Source organism: Podarcis erhardii, assembly GCF_964252035.2.
Source record: "Podarcis erhardii genome assembly, chromosome: 4".
In the NCBI taxonomy this organism is placed as follows: domain Eukaryota; kingdom Metazoa; phylum Chordata; class Lepidosauria; order Squamata; family Lacertidae; genus Podarcis; species Podarcis erhardii.
The window spans coordinates 18,095,471-18,112,613 of NC_138508.1; the positions used below are offsets into that span (position 1 = coordinate 18,095,471).

At 46.1% G+C, this 17,143-nt stretch overlaps 1 protein-coding gene across 2 annotated transcripts; it reads right to left on the reverse strand.

Annotated features, from left to right (window-relative positions):
- Positions 1 to 39: 39 nt before the first annotated feature.
- Positions 40 to 13,028, reverse strand: VSTM5 (V-set and transmembrane domain containing 5). 2 transcript variants are annotated; one of them, XM_081860827.1, is made up of 4 exons: positions 12,601 to 13,028; positions 8,155 to 8,487; positions 5,531 to 5,614; positions 40 to 995 (listed from the first exon to the last, which is right to left on the reverse strand). In XM_081860827.1, exons 1-4 carry the CDS (start codon positions 12,689 to 12,691, stop codon positions 952 to 954), a joined length of 552 nt encoding a protein of 183 aa, XP_081716953.1. In that variant the 5' UTR covers positions 12,692 to 13,028; the 3' UTR covers positions 40 to 951. The 2 variants fall into 2 exon arrangements, with proteins under 2 accessions (XP_081716953.1, XP_081716952.1); XM_081860826.1 differs by having other exon boundaries at positions 5,531 to 5,668; positions 12,601 to 13,025.
- Positions 13,029 to 17,143: the final 4,115 nt, after the last annotated feature.

Genomic DNA, 17,143 nt, shown 5'->3' on the forward strand with positions numbered 1-17,143 from the left:
CTCTTTATTAATGATGATCAAAACACTTAACAAGGCAACTTATTTGTCAGCTTTATTCCTGAAACATTCACCAACAGCCACAGCTAAAGACAGTTGCGAGCACCACTGAGTTTAACCATTCTATTGGAATGCTATTGTCATTCCAAAGACATACAAGCACAGGGAATTAAATGTAAAATATCAATGCAAGCTTGTGGCATAGTGTCTGCAGTACTGTATTTAGAAGTTAGAAAGCCATATTAAAATCCCCACTGAGCCATATCACTCCTAGCCTGACCTACCTCACAAGGTGGCTGTGAGGGCAAAATGAGATGATCCTCATCTACACCGTCTTGAGTGCCAGAGAAAAGAGGAGGGCTAGAAATAAGTAAATGAGATGCTCATCTTGTCATCTAACATCAAAAAGTCAATGAGAGAACTTGAGCTTCAGCATCCTTATAATGTTGGTTTAGTCTTTAAATGAATCACCCAATCATCGGTAACCGTTTTTGATGTGAGTTGCCCACAACTACTTTAATATGTTTTTTAAATGCAATAAGTTGATAAACAGTTGCACCTTCTTTAAAAGGCTGCATTTTTCCCTACCTATGCACGTTCAAGATTGTCCGCTATCGTGGGTACAGATTTTAGCACATGAAGTCCTCGGTCACATCGTCACGATCTTTGCCAATGCAAAGTTTAAGTGTTTGTTCTTGATACAGGTTGAAACAACAGAAGCATTCTGTCCTCTTTACATGTTCTGTCCATTGTAAATAATGATACTGTGATTCCACAGTATCTCTCACAGCGGTCTCTGGATCAGCTTCCAATTAATCTTTGCTTTTCTGGTTCAGGAAATATCTTACAACAGAAGAAACGTACATCTCGTGTCTTCTGGATGCCTGTTTCCTCTCTTACTAGTGTTTCTTTTTGAGGTAGAAAATTGTCTTGTACATTTAAACCGTTCCACATTTAACACCCCATCATTTGCAGCTCAGTTTCTTCAGTTGCGCTTGCTGTAAATGAAAGGAGAACGTAGTTGTTTGAGAACGGATCGACTGGAAAGGAGCAATTCCAAAATAAAAATATAGCTAAGAGATACAACTCATGAGCATAGTGGAAACCTGCTGCAAACAGGGCATTAGTGTTACATGATCTCCTCTAAACAGGGCCTATGTTTATACTACACCACCTCTCCGAAATCTCTACCAATTAAACCAAGACATGTAATGGGGAGCCACTCATTCAGTACCAAAGATCCTAGTGTCAAGTGTGTGCATTACATCTGTAGCAGCTTTGCAGATGCTGTTTCTCTTGATATTACTACTTCCTTTTCCAGATCTGCTCTGGTGTCAGTTGTATGGAGAAAAGCCAGTCATGCAACGTGGAAAGGCAATGGAGTCGCCAGGAGGGGGAATGTAGGAGAGTCAGGCCAGCTCGGTATCGTTTATGCTAAGTGGCAATGGCTCTCTAGCCTCTGCCCTTTTCCCAGGGTTCACTGCAAAATAATTGCCAAACTTTGACTCCGGTTTGAAGCAATTCGGAAAAGATTAACTAAAATCCCCGGTTTGATGTATCAATTACTCAGGTTTTTTGGGAGGGGCACTGCAAAACACAGGATTTTTGCTGCAAAATGGCTGCAGAACTTTGGCACAGGTTTGGATGGGATCCTAAATTTTGGAGTTAATGAAGCTAAACCAGGGGGACCTATATGCAAAGGAGAGGCTCTTTTCACTCAGCAAGGAAGTTGGTTCCCATCAGCCTCAGCTAAGATGGGCAGTAGTCAAGGATGGTGGAAGGTGTGGTTGTCCCATTCACAAAAATCTGATCGGAAGCTCATAATGTTTTATGAAACTGAGCAGCAGGAGAGTTTGCGGTCTTGCCTTGCAACAAGAGGCAAAGCAGGACTGCAACATGTCAAAAGAGGAAGGGACTGTGGCTTTAAATGGACTGGGCATGCCTCAGTAGCAGTGTACTTTGTTTTAGCAAGCAGAAGGTCCCAACATCTCTTGTTTTAAAAAAAATTATCTGTAGGTGATGTGGAAGATCTCTAGCTGAGACACTGGAGAGCTGCTACCACCAGTTGGAAAAGAATTGTCTCCTGTCTAAGGCAACTTCTGACATTGCATGGAAAGGGATATGACAAGTTTGCTTGTTTGCACAAGGGCTCTGGCACAGTGGGGCCTTTCTTCTCCGCAGGTGTTCTCAGCTGCCGCTGCCATAGTTGTAAAGCAAACAGCCTGCTGTGTTTGTCTATGTCTTTGCATGCTTGAAATCACCTGAAGATCTTTCAAGCCAAATAGTTTGCAGTTTGCAAACAAGGTGCAGAGAAACTGAAGAAGGGTGGGGGGAGATTAAGTCTGAATACAGTGGTACCTCGGGTTAAGTACTTAATTCGTTCTGGAGGTCTGTTCTTAATCTGAAACTGTTCTTAACCTGAAGCACCACTTTAGCTAATGGGGTCTCCCGCCGCTGCTGGAGCATGATTTCTGTTCTCATCCTGAAGCAAAGTTCTTAACCCGAGGTAGTATTTCTGGGTTAGCGAAGTCTGTAACCTGAAGCGTATGTAACCTGAAGCATATGTAACCCAAGGTACTACTGTACTGCAGCACTGTTGCTGGTACAATCAAACCTCCGATCCCAAATGCCTCCATTTTGGAATGTTTCGGCTCCCGGGCGACGAAAACCTGGAAGTAAATGCTCCAGTTTTCAAACGTTTTTCGGAAGCCGAACATCCGACACAGCTTCCGCTTGAGTGCAGGAAGCTCCTGCAACCGATTGGAAGCCGTGCCTCAGTTGTCGAACATTTCGGAAGCCGAACGGATTATGTTCAACAACCGAGGTTTGACTGTACCATATACCCAGATTTACACTCAGGGCAGATTTTTTAAAATGTCCTACTTTTAGGGCACTCTTTCCACATTGATTTGCCTGCTAAGGAATTCCTGCCTCCTGAAGAGGTGGGGAAGAATGTCACAACTGTTTAATATACTGTTGTAGCTGTCTCGTGTGTAACTGTGCTTTGGCATTCAACTTGAGATCTCTGTGTAGATGAGCATCCCTGGGTCCCGGTGTCCCTTAGACACATTCCAAGGGTGGTGCATTGTAAAAGATGTGCATCTTTTGCAAGTGTGTTTTAGGAGTCGAAGTATGCACATATGCAAGTTTCCTGGCATGCATTCAGCATTGTCTCTGAGTAGGATCAGAATTCAAATTATGCTGTTGCTGCTGCAGTGTGCAAAATGCCAGTGGCACTAGCTGCTTTAGCGCTCATGCGCATGTATTTTTAAAGTTACAGATGTGCATTAAAGAAATATGCATGTGCTTCCCGGATTAATGTCCATGGAGCTAAACTCTTCTCAAGAGGAATGGAGAACTACAACTCTTGTAATTCCTGATCACTGCTGTAATAATAAAATTTAAGGTTTTAAATATAAATGTTCATAAATGTACCAACCAAGCACGTACATAGATCAGCACAGGAAGACCGACCTGAAACCATTATGACTCCCAAACTGACCAAATGTTTTCTCTGCAAGGAGGGAGGGGGTAAGAGAGCCCTTCCCATTGTCTCAGGAATTGGGGAAATCACCATCTCAAAGGGTGACAGACTACCAGGAAAGGCAATCAGATTAGGCATTAACAGATAACCTGGCAGACAGGAAAAACAACAACATTCAACTTTCTGTTGTAGACCACCTTTTCTGTGATGTAGGTATGATTGTGGGAGGGTGGTCTTGGGTTACACCCCTTCTGTGATATATGTATGATGTATGGAGAGGTGTTCTTGAGCTCCAGAGCACGGAATTTAAATGTCTATATAAGGCCTTGGGCGCCATTGTTCGAGGTCCTCCTCCATTCCTGTGTGTGAGGGGAGCACCCTGTTGCAACAGTTCAATAAAGATCAAGCTTACTAGCTGCTTTGCTTCTCAATATTCTCTGGCTGGTTATTTTCTCCTGCCAATAGGGAACCCATGGAAGGACTCTATATGGGCTCTTGGATACCCCATAAGGGAAAAGGGGCAGATTTTGTTTACAACACTGCTATGTTTGTTGGGGCTGATGGGAGCTGGACACCAACTGCAGAGTTGCTGGCTTCCGATTCCTGCTGAAGAACAATGTTTGCAACTCGCAATAACAACAATTCAACAAAGCATCCTCCAAAGAGACAACAATTTTCCGGGAATGGATAGCAACCCCCCACCCCCCCCAAAAAAATCAGGAGCTATCTCTGGCAAACATTGGAGCAAGTGAAAGATTATTTGGTTCCATTAGAATAATAATAATAATAATAATAATAATAATAATAATAATAATAATAATAATTTATTATTTGTACCCCGCCCATCTGGCTGGGTTTCCCCAGCCACTCTGAGCGGCTTCCATAAAAACCAGAAATACACTAAAATATCACAGATTAAAAACTTCCCTGAACAGGGCTGCCTTAAGATGTCTTCTGAATGTCAGGTAGTTATTTATCGCTTTGACTGATGGGAGGGCGTTCCACAGGGCGGGTGCCACTACCGAGAAGGCCCTCTGCCTGGTTCCCTGTAGCTTTGCTTCTCGTAATGAGGGAACCGCCAGAAGGCCCTCGGCGCTGGACCTCAGCGTCCGGGCAGAACGATGGGGGTGGAGACGCTCCTTCAGGTATACTGGGCCGAGGCCGTTTAGGGCTTTAAAGGTCAATACCAGCACTTTGAATTGTGCTCGGAAACGTACTGGGAGCCAATGTAGGTCTTTCAAGACCGGTGTTATGTGGTCTCGGCGGCCGCCCCCAGTCACCAGTCTAGCTGCCGCATTCTGGATTAGTTGTAGTTTCCGAGTCACCTTCAAAGGTAGCCCCACGTAGAGTGCATTGCAGTAGTCCAAGCGGGAGATAACTAGAGCATGCACCACTCTGGCAAGACAGTCCACGGGCAGGTAGGGTCTCAGCCTGCGTATCAGGTGGAGTTGGTAAACAGCTGCCCTGGATACAGAATTGACCTGCGCCTCCATGGACAGCTGTGAGTCCAAAATGACTCCCAGGCTGCACACCTGGTCCTTCAGGGGCACAGTTACCCTATTCAGGACCAGGGAGTCCTCCACACCAGCCCGCCCCCTGTCCACCCAAAACAGTACTTCTGTCTTGTCAGGATTCAACCTCAATCCATTAGCCGCCATCCATCCTCCAACCACCTCCAGGCACTCACACAGGACCTTCACCGCCTTCACTGGTTCTGATATGAAAGAGAGGTAGAGCTGGATATCATCTGCATATTGATGGACACCCAGTCCAAACCCCCTGATGATCTCTCCCAGCGGCTTCATATAGATGTTAAAAAGCATGGGGGAGAGGACGGAACCCTGAGGCACCCCACAAGTGAGGGCCCAGGGGTCTGAACACTCATCCCCCACCACCACTTTCTGAACACGGCCCAGGAGGAAGGAGCGAAACCACTGTATAACAGTGCCCCCAGCTCCCAGCCCCTCTAGACGGTCCAGAAGGATGTTATGGTCGATGGTGTCAAAGGCCGCTGAGAGATCCAGCATTACGTGCTGCTGCAAAGATTACCTTTGATCCGGTGCCTCTCCTTCTGAAACAGCTGCATTAATTTATTGCATAGCCACATGAGGCAGACTAGAATGGCAGACACACCTGTGAGGAAGGCAAAAATGACGGCTACGAAATGCAGGTCTTCATAGATAATCTCTGAAGGAAAAGGGGAGACAGACAACACAGTGGAAGTTGACAGGACGCTTGGAAAAGAAATCACAAGTCACTGAGGGGTGCCTCCAGATTATCACTATGCTGTGGGATAGATTCAGGTGCACGCCCTTTATTTAGGTTTGCACAATTAAAGGGGTTTAACGTCTTCTGTCGCCCCAGCACAACAAATGCACTTTGAAAAGGAAAAAAACCATAACACCTTTTGCAGCTAGGAAAGTGACAGTGAACTGCACTGGGAAATGTGGGGTGAACACATGATTAATGGGAGGATGTGTAATCAAGCAAATCAGGGGGAATGTTCCTTGTTGAATTAGCTCCCCACAAACAAATGCTCAGTAAATATCAGATGCCATTTAACCACGGCATAAGCTTTGTGCGACATCACCTTGCCAACAAAGGCCCGTATAGTTAAAGCTATGGTTTTCCCAGTAGTGATGTATGGAAGTGAGAGCTGGACCATCAAGAAGGCTGATGGCCGAAGAATTGATGCTTTTGAATTATGGTGCTGGAGGAGACTCTTGAGAGTCCCATGGACTGCAAAAAGATCAAACCTATCCATTCTTAAGGAAATCAGTCCTGAGTGCTCACTGGAAGGACAGATCCTGAAGCTGAGGCTCCAATACTTTGGCCACCTCGTGAGAAGAGAAGACTCCCTGGAAAAGACCCTGATGTTGGGAAAGATTGAGGGCCCAAGGAGAAGGGGACGACAGAGGATGAGATGGTTGGACAGTGTTCTCGAAGCTACCAGCATGAGTTTGACCAAACTGTGGGAGGCAGTGGAAGACAGAAGTGCCTGGTGTGCTCTGGTCCATGGGGTCACAAAGAGTCGGACGGACACGACTAAACGACTAAACAACAACAATAAGCTTTGTGCAATCAAATCAGGATGAATGCTGAATAAACAGGTTGTCTGGCAGGATCCCAGATCAGCCTTGTTTTCTGCCAAGCCCTCATTGCTTTTTGACCTCTCTGTTTCCAAATTTCCCCACTGCCGCTGCCATCAATCACCCTTGTGACTTATCTGGAGTTTGCTCTATCTATCCAATAGAGCAGGGATGTCCAACAGGTAGATTGTGATCTACCGGTAGATCACTGGATGTCTGTGGTAGATCACTGGCAGATCACTGGCTCGCCCCAAAGAAGCTCAACAACTTTGCCCTACTCTTCTCTTCTAAAAAACAGGGCTTTCCTCCTCCTCAAAAAAAAAGCTTAACAACTTACCCCCAAGTAGATTGCAGTCTCCTGGGAGTTGGCCTCCCCTGCAGTAGAGCAATGATATAGAAATGAGCTGTATCTGTTTTGGGGTTTTGGTGGAGGTGGGCAGTCAAAGCAATTGCATTTTGAAATGTTTCCCTATGCAAATAGAAAGTGCTCACCATCCCATGCTCATTGTTTACTTTCAGGGAGGAGTTGGGGATTGATATGTGGGAAGCATTCAGAAACGGGGCCACACACCTGTCACAGGTTACTCTCCCCCAGGACTTTACATTCTGTTGCCATGGTCTGCCTTAGATCCTGGCTGCATCTCACTTTCATTGAAGTCTCCCTCAGCAACGAGAAAGGCAAAGGCAGGCAGCACACAAACACAGAGAGAAGGAAAAGCCACTGACCACCATCCTCTATCTGTTGAAAACCTGATCTTTATCAGGTTTTTAATTCTCTATTTCCCATTACGTGTTTGTCCTGCTGTAATGCCTTAGGCCCTAAGTGTTTCCCAACCTTGGGCCTCCAGATGTTTTTGGCCTACAACTCCCATCATCCCTAGCTAGCAAGACCAGTGGTCAGGGATGATGGGAATTGTAGTTCAAAAACAGCTGGAGGCCCAAGGTTGGGAAACACTGCCTTAGGGTTCCAGGATCAGGATAACAAGAGGTAGAATGGCAATCCCATTGAATCAAAGAATATACATCTATTCATCCAATAAACCTTTAAAACAACAACAACACACATTTAGCAAATGATCCATAATGGCATTTGACAATGACCCTGGACCACTGCTGGTAATTTGGTGGCAATGAATTTGCTAGATAAATATCCGTTCATTTATTAGTCAGATGGCAGCTTCTTGGCACATTCTCAGACATTTACCTGAACAGGTGAATGGTCTATCTTTGGCATTGTGTTCCTGAGCTCCCCCACATTGAGCAGGGAAGGTCTGCAAGAGGCTTCTAACTCATATTCACCTGGATGTGTGAAAAAACACCTTGTGGTGACCAGGGACCTTCCCTGCTTTTGGGTGGCAAGGCAGGAGGTAAAATAAAGAAGGGAAACCTTTGCCACAGTCTTAAAAGTTTGCCTGCCCCCTGAAAACTCTCCAACTATCACCTTCCCATTTCTGCATGAGCCAAGCATTCCTATGAAATTGTGGGATGGGGATATTCAGCCCATCTTTAGCTCCCAACTCCTGCCGAAGAGCAAGTTGCGAGCAGTCGGCCCTAGAGAAAATATTAAATCCTCTGATTTCATACCATAAACATTCAACAGGATGGTGCCATAGATGGTGATCCCAAACTCTTCCCTCACCGTGACTAAGTAATAACCAGTATCTCTAATATCGACATTCAGCAGCTGAAGAGAACCGTTGTCATAAATCTTCACTCTGTCTATGTAGCCGCTGGATATGTTGGCGTAGCTTCGTGGTTTCCACTCGGCAATTTTGGACGTGCCCCTGGGTGACGTGTGGGTCCACTTGATGACGGGGGAGCCCCCAAAGGTGTGCGCAACGGACAGCAAAACGTTCTGCGCCACCGTGGTGTTCACGTTGGGTTGTGAGACCAGCAACGATGCTTCTCCTCCTTGGGCTGGGAAAAGAAAGCAAAGGGGGAAGTCGTCCTTTTTTTAGGTGCTGGATTGGCCTTGCCTGTGTTGAGCTAAAAGGTAAAGGGGCCCCTGACCATTAGGTCCAGTCATGGCCGACTCTGGGGCTGCGGCGCTCATCTCGCTTTATTGGCCGAGGGAGCCGGCGTACAGCTTCTGGGTCATGTGGCCAGCATGACTAAGCCGCTTCTGGCGAACCAGAGCAGCGCACGGAAACGCCATTTACCTTCCCGCTGGAGTGGTACCTATTTATCTACTTGCACTTTGATGTGCTTTCGAACTGCTAGGTTGGCAGAAGCAGGGACCGAGGAATGGGAGCTCACCCCGTCGCGGGGATTCAAACCACCAACCTTCTGATCAGCAAGTCCTAGGCTCTGTGGTTTAACCCACAGTGCCACCCGCATCCCGTGTTGAGCTAGTGTGGCATATAAACAATGCTTAGAGCATCGTCTCCCAAACTTGGGTCTCCAGCTGATTTTGGACTACAGTTCCCATCATCCCTGACCACTGGTCCTACTAGGTAGGGATGATGGGAGTTAAAAAAAAAAAAAAGCTGAAGACCCAGGTTTGGGAAACCCTGGCTTACAGCATTCATCTAGGACCAGGGAGTCCAGGATTCGAATCCCCACTCAACCACAAAGCTCTCTGGGTGATTTTGGGCTGGTCACTACCTCTCAGCCTAACCTCTTGGGGTTGTTGTGGGGATTGAATGAGGAGGGGGAGACACATGTGTGCTGCCTGGAGTGAAAGGTGGGATATAAATGCAATAAATAAAAATAAATTTGGTTGTGAGGAGGCCAGCTATTCAGTGTCACTCGGGATGGACAAATCCGTTACATTTGGTTTCTCTCTAGGTCTATTTTTGCTACAGCTTAAGTTCTCGCAAGTCCACATCAGTTTGCTTTTTTATTATTCTAAAGAGATCCTTATGAAACTCATTGGCATTTTAGTGCAACTTCTCCCAACGCACACATTTCTGTATGCAATTTTGTGTTATATAATGCGTTTTCGTACATTATTTTCTCCAATACATACATTTTTGTACACATTGCTTGGCTGGAAAATTGCATTGCAAAGGTCAGAGATGTTTGTAGCCCTGTTTCAGTTTGGGTATTGTGTCAGAAAGTTAGAACTTGAGAAGATTCTGCTGGATCAAGCCAATGGCCCATCTTGTCCAGAATCCTGTTCTCACATCAGATACCACAGAGGGAAATCTGCAAGCAGGGCATGAGCACAAAAACACTCTGCCCACCTGGGATTCCCAGCAACCAGCGTTCAGAAACATGACTGCCATTCAGAGCAGGCAGCGGGCTTGATCAGTCTTCCCCAACCAGATACCTTCCAGATAATTTTGGACTACAAATCCCATCGTCCCTGACTATCTCTTTTTTAAAACAATTTTTTTTATTAACAATTTCAACATTACAAATCATCAATACAAATCATCTCCATTATTCCCCCCTTTTCCCCTCCCACCTCCCCAACAAACCCTCCCTCCCCCCCGAGACTTCCCTCAGCTCCTCTCTCTGATTTCTCAACTCATATTGTTCTCTGCATATTGTAAAATTGTATACATCCTTATATTATCTATCCACTATCTTAACCCAATAAATTTGTGTATGTTTATTCAAAACCTGCCAAGGAATCCAGTTCATTTTGCTGTCTTTCTAAATAGATTGTAAAAGGTTCCCATTCTTCTTTAAAGTCACAGTTGTCCTCATCTCGCAATTTACATGTCATTTTTGCCAGTTCTGCATAGTTCATCAATTTCTCTTGCCACTGCTCTTTTGCCATCCTTTCTTCCATCCTTGTGCTATCAAGACTCTTGCCGCCATTGTAGCATACATAAATAAATTCTTTATTTTTCTTGGCAGGTCTTGTCCTACAATCCCTAACAAAAATGCTTCTGGTTTTTTTTACAAATGTCATTTTGAACATTTTCTTCAACTCATTGTATATCATTTCCCATTTTTTTTTAAATTTCTCTGCATTCCCACCACATATGGTAAAAGATCACTTCCTTTTCTTTACATTTCCAACATAGATTTGACCCCCATCGTCCCTGACTATCAACCATGCTGGCTGGGGCTGTCAGGAGGGCATCATATCAGAGAAGGCTGAGATAGATGAACACAGATGGCGCCAGTATAAGGCAGCTCCCTATGTTTCTAAGTGATGAATACACCTGTGTGCTTCAGCCTCAAACAGGGCATTTTGCTGCTTGAGGTGGGGATTTACATACAGATGTTGACCAGACTGGCAGTGGGATTTTACATCAAAACTGGCAATGGGACAGCACCCTCTACCAACTTTTTTTTTTACCAGGGTGGGACTTGAACCCACAACCCTGTGATTAAGAGTCTCATGCTCTACCAACTTGAACAAAATATTGGGGTGGGGGAGATAAGCCCCGCCCTGTATATGTTATCATATGAGGCACACCATTTGAATGGAAATGCCCATCTGCTGGGGGGGGGCAGCTTGCTCAAATATTTTAGGGGGGGAGGGACCTCAGACCCTAGAAGTGGTCTCCTATGTACAACCACACCTGAGGACAGCAAGCTAGCCGGTCCATAGGACAGGCCATGCGGCACAAATTGATCTGTTCTCCAGCGCATCGCCCCTGCTGCCTGCCTTCAGCATCTGCCGCCTGAAGCACTTGCCTCACTCTGTCCAATGGTAGGGGCAACCAGAGCCTCAAATGACTGGTTGGGTACTGTGGTTGGGTACACATACAACCATGTATACCTACATCCAGTGGTACCTCGGGTTACAGATGCTTCAGGTTACAGACCCTTCAGGTTACAGACCCCACTAACCCAGAAATAGTACCTTGGGTTAAGAACTTTGCTTTAGGAAGAGAACAGAAATCGCGCGGCGGCGGCGGCGGCAGGAGGCCCAATTAGCTAAAGTGGTACCTCAGGTTAAGAACAGTTTCAGGTTAAGAACGGGCCTCCAGAACAAATTAAGTTCTTAACCTGAAGTACCACTGTACATGGTATGGAAAATATGTAATATATGGAGTCCAGATGCCCAAAGGAATAACTCTAGTGTGCAGAGAGATTGTGTGTGTGTGTGTGTGTGTGTGTGTGAGAGAGAGAGAGAGAGAGAGAGAGAGAGAGAGAGAGAGAGAGAGAGAGAGAGAGAGAGCGCACCAGGCTGTGTTCCTTTTCAGGCCAAGCCCAAATACCTTAAGTGAAAAAAAACCCCAGAGAATAGCTCAGTCAGTGGAGCGTGAGACTCTTAATCTCAGGGTCATGGATTCAAGCCTCACATTGGGCGAAAGATTCCTGGGGGTTGGGCTAGATGATCCTCGTGGTCCCTTCCAACTCTGCAACTCTGTGATTCTATTATTCTAAATCTAAGCAATCTGCCATGCCTGCTTTGGCCCACAGCCCAGCAAACGCCTACACTTCGCCACAAAGGAAGAAGGGAGCCAAAGGCAAAGAAGATGGAGGCAGACAATTTATTAGGCTAAAGTTCCCCCCCTCTAGCAGTGCTGGGCTTTAGGAGCTGCATGCTTAGTTGGGGATTATTAGCAAAAGGCACTAATCTGTTTAATTTATACGCGGCCCTTCTTTCCCGCAAACAACAGAAGCAACTTCGAAAGGTCTTAAAAAAACAGTTCCACACAGATGCATCTCGAACCACACAAACACACAGCACACAGGGAGGCAGCAGGGATGGAAGTGATGAGACTGTTTAGGAAAGGAACACACAAGGAACATGCTGGAAACCAGGAGGAGAGCAGAGGGCTCTTATGCTCAGATCCTGCTCAAGGGTTTCCCACAAGCATCTGTCTGGCCACTGTGGGACCATGTTCATGGGCTCTTCTGGATCAGAGCAATGATCCTATCTAGCCCAGTACGCCATTCTCACAGCGGCCAAGAAGATGACGCCTGTGGCAAACCTGCACGCAGGACCAACGTTTTCCTTTTTTTGAGGGAAATTCCCTTATGCCGAATAGGATTCCTCGCAAGAAAAGGGAAAAGTTGACAGCTATGCGCAGGACCCAAGCTCAACAATGCACCTGGCACCACAACCTGGTCTGGCGGCGGAAAGAAGTGTGGGGACTGCGAGGAGCCCAAAGCACTTACTCGGCAGAGCCCAGCCAGCCGTCAGGCAGAGGATGGCGACTGCTAGCCGTACGTCTTGTCTGCAGCTCTGCAGACAGCCGAGAGGCCTCATCAGAAGAAGGGAAACGTTTGCCGGCCTTCATTTAATCCAGTGTCTGGAGAACCGCATGTCAGAATCCAGATTGGGGTGTGCGTGTGTGTCTTGTCCGTTCCACACCCCGTTCTTCTCTTCCATCCCTTCTCTTGCAAGCCAGCAAACAATCGGATACCCGAGGGCTGTATGGTGTCAGTCTCTGCAGGTTCCCTCAGGTTTCACTGTGTTCCCTCAGACGCAGAGCCTTCCCTCGGAAAACCCACACCGAACTGTGAGGTGAAGGCTGGCTCTTTGCCTCGGCTCTCACGCCCTTAAAATAAATAAATAAATATCTAACCCTCCCTCTGATATTGATTTAGGATGCAATTGGCGGAGAACAGGAGCGGCACGCAGTGTAATGTTCCTTTCAGGAAATGAGCCACTCAGCCGGCTCTGCCGCATGACAAGCGGATGAATAATTCCTCTGGTTTCTGTTCTGCCTGTTACACTGCCCTGAGCCAGGCTTGCTTCTGAGGGAAACTGAGCCGGACTTCAGCCATAACAGCCATAGGGTCATATGCAGCTCAGAGTAGACCCACTGGAATGAATGAATGATGATGATGATGATGAAGAAGAAGAAGAAGAAGAAGAAGAGGAGGAGGAGTTTGGATTTGATATCCCGCTTTATCACTACCCAAAGGAGTCTCAAAGCGGCTAACATTCTCCTTTCCCTTCCTCCCCCACAACAAACACTCTGTGAGGTGAGTGGGGCTGAGAGACTTCAGAGAAGTGTGACTGGCCCAAGGTCACCCAGCAGCTGCATGTGGAGGAGCGGAGACGCGAATCCAGTTCCCCAGATTACGAGTCTACTGCTCTTAACCACTACACCACACTGGTGAGCACAACTAAGTTAGACCCATTAATTTCAGTAGGTCTAATTTCAGGGAGTAGGAGTGTTTGGGGTGCTAGGGGACCCCTGGTGGGGGACACATCATCAGCGGCGGAGGATGCCGCTCAAGCACCTGAGGTGGTGTGCCCAGGGGTGGGGCAAGCCGCCCATAGGGGCAGGGCACACCACGGGGCCTCCAGAGTCTGCCTTCCTCCACCCACTCAGCTGCCCTACAGCTGGGGGGAAGGCAGCGGGCGGATCGTTTGGGCAGCGTGGCCTGTGGACATCCACGCCACCCCGTCTCTCCCAGGAGAAACGCGTGGCTCGGGCATGCTGCAGGCCCTGTGGTGAGTGCCGCCCGGCATTTTGTCACCCCCCTCAGTGGTGGCACCCAGGGCAGAACGCGCCCACCGCACCCCCTTCCTCCGCCCCTCCCCTTAGAAGCTCTTAGAAGCTGTCAGCATGCGACTGTGGGCACGTGGCTGGCTAAACCAGGTGAGAGGTGCTGATGGGTGAATTAGGGACTTGCCCTGCATGCAAAGACAGCTCCACCAGATTGAGTGGATGAGACCAATGGGGACTTTTTTGTTCTGACACTGAGGTCCTCCTCTGAGGGTCTTCTGGCTGTTCCCTCACTGAGAGAAGCAAAGTTGCAGGCAACCAGGCAGAGGGCCTTCTCGGTGGTGGCACCCTCCCGGTGGAACACCCTCCCTTGAGTTGTCAAGGAGATAAAGAACTATACAATTTAATGTATTTTTAATCTTTGTTGGAAGCTGCCCAGAGTGGCTGGGGAGACCCAGCCAGATGGGCGGGGTACAAATAATAAATTATTATTATTATTACAACTTTTAGAAGACATCTAAAGGCAGCCCTGTATCAGGAAGTTTTTAACGTTTGATGTTTTACTATGTTTTACATATGCTGTAAGCCTCCAAGAGTAGCTGGTGAAACCCAGCCGGATGGGCAGGGTATAAATAATAACATTATCATCATCATCATCATCATCATCATTGAAAAGGTGAATAAGAGTTGACACAACAGAAGTGTAAAATGTTATACACTTGTTATACAGTCATGGAAAGAGTGGGTAGTGAAAAGCTTTAGACCTAAATGTTGGGAGATCAAAGGAAGTACTTCTTCATGCAGCGCATAGTTAAACTATAGAACTCGCTTCCATGGGATGCAGTGATGGCCACCACATTGGATGGATTAAAAGGAGGATTGGACAAGTTCATGGTGGACAAGGCTATCCATGGCTACCGGCCAGGACGGCTGTGTTCTACCTCCACTTTCAGAGGCATAAATGTGTCTGAATAGCAGTTGCTAGAAATGGCAGGAGGGGAGAGGGTTCATGCTCTGAGGTCCTGTTTGTGAGCTTCCCACAGGCAACTGGTCAGCCACTGTGAGAACAGGATGCTGGACTGGGTGGGCCATTGGCCTCATCCGGCTGCCTCTTCTTATGTTTTTAAGAAAGAGGGGTGGCCCTACCCTCTGCTACCACACACCTCCCATCACATTGCCCCCAAGGGAATGTGGTGCTCAAGTCTCAACAGACAAAATGTTGCCCGTCTCTGCTGTGAAATCTGAACTTAGATTGCTGATTAAGAGCCATAGTTTTCAAAGGGCCCTTTTCCTTTGCATGTCTGCCTTTGTAAACAGAGATCCATCTTTCAAGATCACTCTGAGTGCAGTTTTCCTGCAGTCTCTTGTGGTTTTTCAAGTTCCTATAAAGAGTGGGACCTAAAGTCATTAATAATGGAACAAAAAGGCATTTACAAAAAGGCTTAGCAGGAGCTGCAACACTCCTGCTGTTTCTTTTCATCTGTCTTCAAATGGTGTGGTGGCAATTTTAGGATGCTTTAGGTTAGAAGTATCTATCTGTGGGAGATTTGAAATCAAACCTAACAATGCTAGTGACAATGCTAGTGACAATGCAAGTGACAGAGGCAGACATGCCTAGGGTTGTTATACGTCCGCATCTTTGCAGACATTACTGGGATTTCAAAGACAAGTCAATTGAAAAATAACGTTTTTTGTCATTTTTGTTAAAAAAAAAAAGCTCAACAACATTGGGTTTTTTCTAAAAAAAAAGTTGAATAATTTCAGTAGTTGCCTCAACATTCTTTGATATATTTTTTCCACTAAGAACATTTACCTGCATTTTCTTATTACTGATAAGAACACTGCACAACTGTAAGTAAAGTATATTTTAAACTTACTTCATTGTGTAAGGAGGGGTAAAGGGAGCCAGTTGCCTGAAGTAGTTGGAATGCATTAAAAGAAGGTTTAAAAGCATCTTCTTATGTTTCACTAAACCTGCCTAACAGTGGGATTTAAAGTACGCTATTGGGGCTCTTTATGCGCAATACCTACATTTGTTAAAACAGGCAGCAGCCATTTTTCTTTTGTTTGCTAACCCACATATGTGGGTGTGTAGAGGATTAGATATAACTGATCTATCCTCTTCCCTATACCCAGCATATTATTTACCTTAAGGGAATCCCTTTCCGTGTTAACTTGTTTTCTGAAGAGCCTCTTGCATTTCAGCAAAAGATTGTGGGGAACATTTTAGGGTATACAGTTAGTTAACTACAGACTTATAACACTGATATACACTGCCTAGCTTCCAGGCTGAGTTAGAATTTTCATTTGAAGCTTGAGTTAATGTAGACATTGAAGTAAAGCATGAGGGGATGAGAGAGGCTGGTCAAACCATAGGGCAGGCTTCCTCAACCTTGGGCCTTCATCATCCCTGACCCCTGGTCCTGCTAGCTAGGGATCATGGGAGTTGTAGGCCAAAAAACATCTGGAGGGCCGAAGCTGAGGAAGCCTGCCACAGGGCTTTAAAAGTAGACCGTGAAAATAATTTCTTATATTTGCTTTCAGAGTCTTCAGATCCAACAGATTTTTCAGATGGACAAGCCTCCACAACTTGTGAACGGAAATATGTACCTTCTGAAATTAACATTGCAAATGTTTAATTTCAGTGGGTACAGAATGATGGCTGACTGTTGCATGTTGGGGGCTTATTAGTCACTTTACACAAGTGCCTCAGAGTGGCTTACAAATAACAGTTAAATACATGGCAAAATATATGAAAGACAACATAATTAGAGGCGCAATATGAGGTGATCAAACCATCAAAGCAGGTCTTGTTTTAGATCATGCATTTTATTAATACAAAAAGAAAATCAAGTTTTTGAAGGAAGATCCATCAAGTCCAGTATCTGGAAATCACAAACAGAAGGCACTGAGGCAACTGACCTCTCTTATTATTTGTGCTGAGCAACTGCTATTTAGAAACTGGAGTCACTTTCACACCATTCATTTAAACAGTTTGTTAGGGGTGTTGAGAGTTGTTAGGAGATTCCTGTTCCTTTTCTCAGAGCTACAAATCTCAGAGTTCCCTGTGAAGAGGCATTGACTGTTAAGCCACTCTGGGAATTGTAGCTTTGTGGAGCTCCTCCTGCTCTCCCTCCTTGGGAATCTTTAAAATGTCAACCCTTCAGGCAACACCTTCAAATAGAGGACCATCCTCTGTAAATTAGGACACATGCTCCATTCCTACCGTTGATGGTACTGTTGATAAAGGATGCATTTCA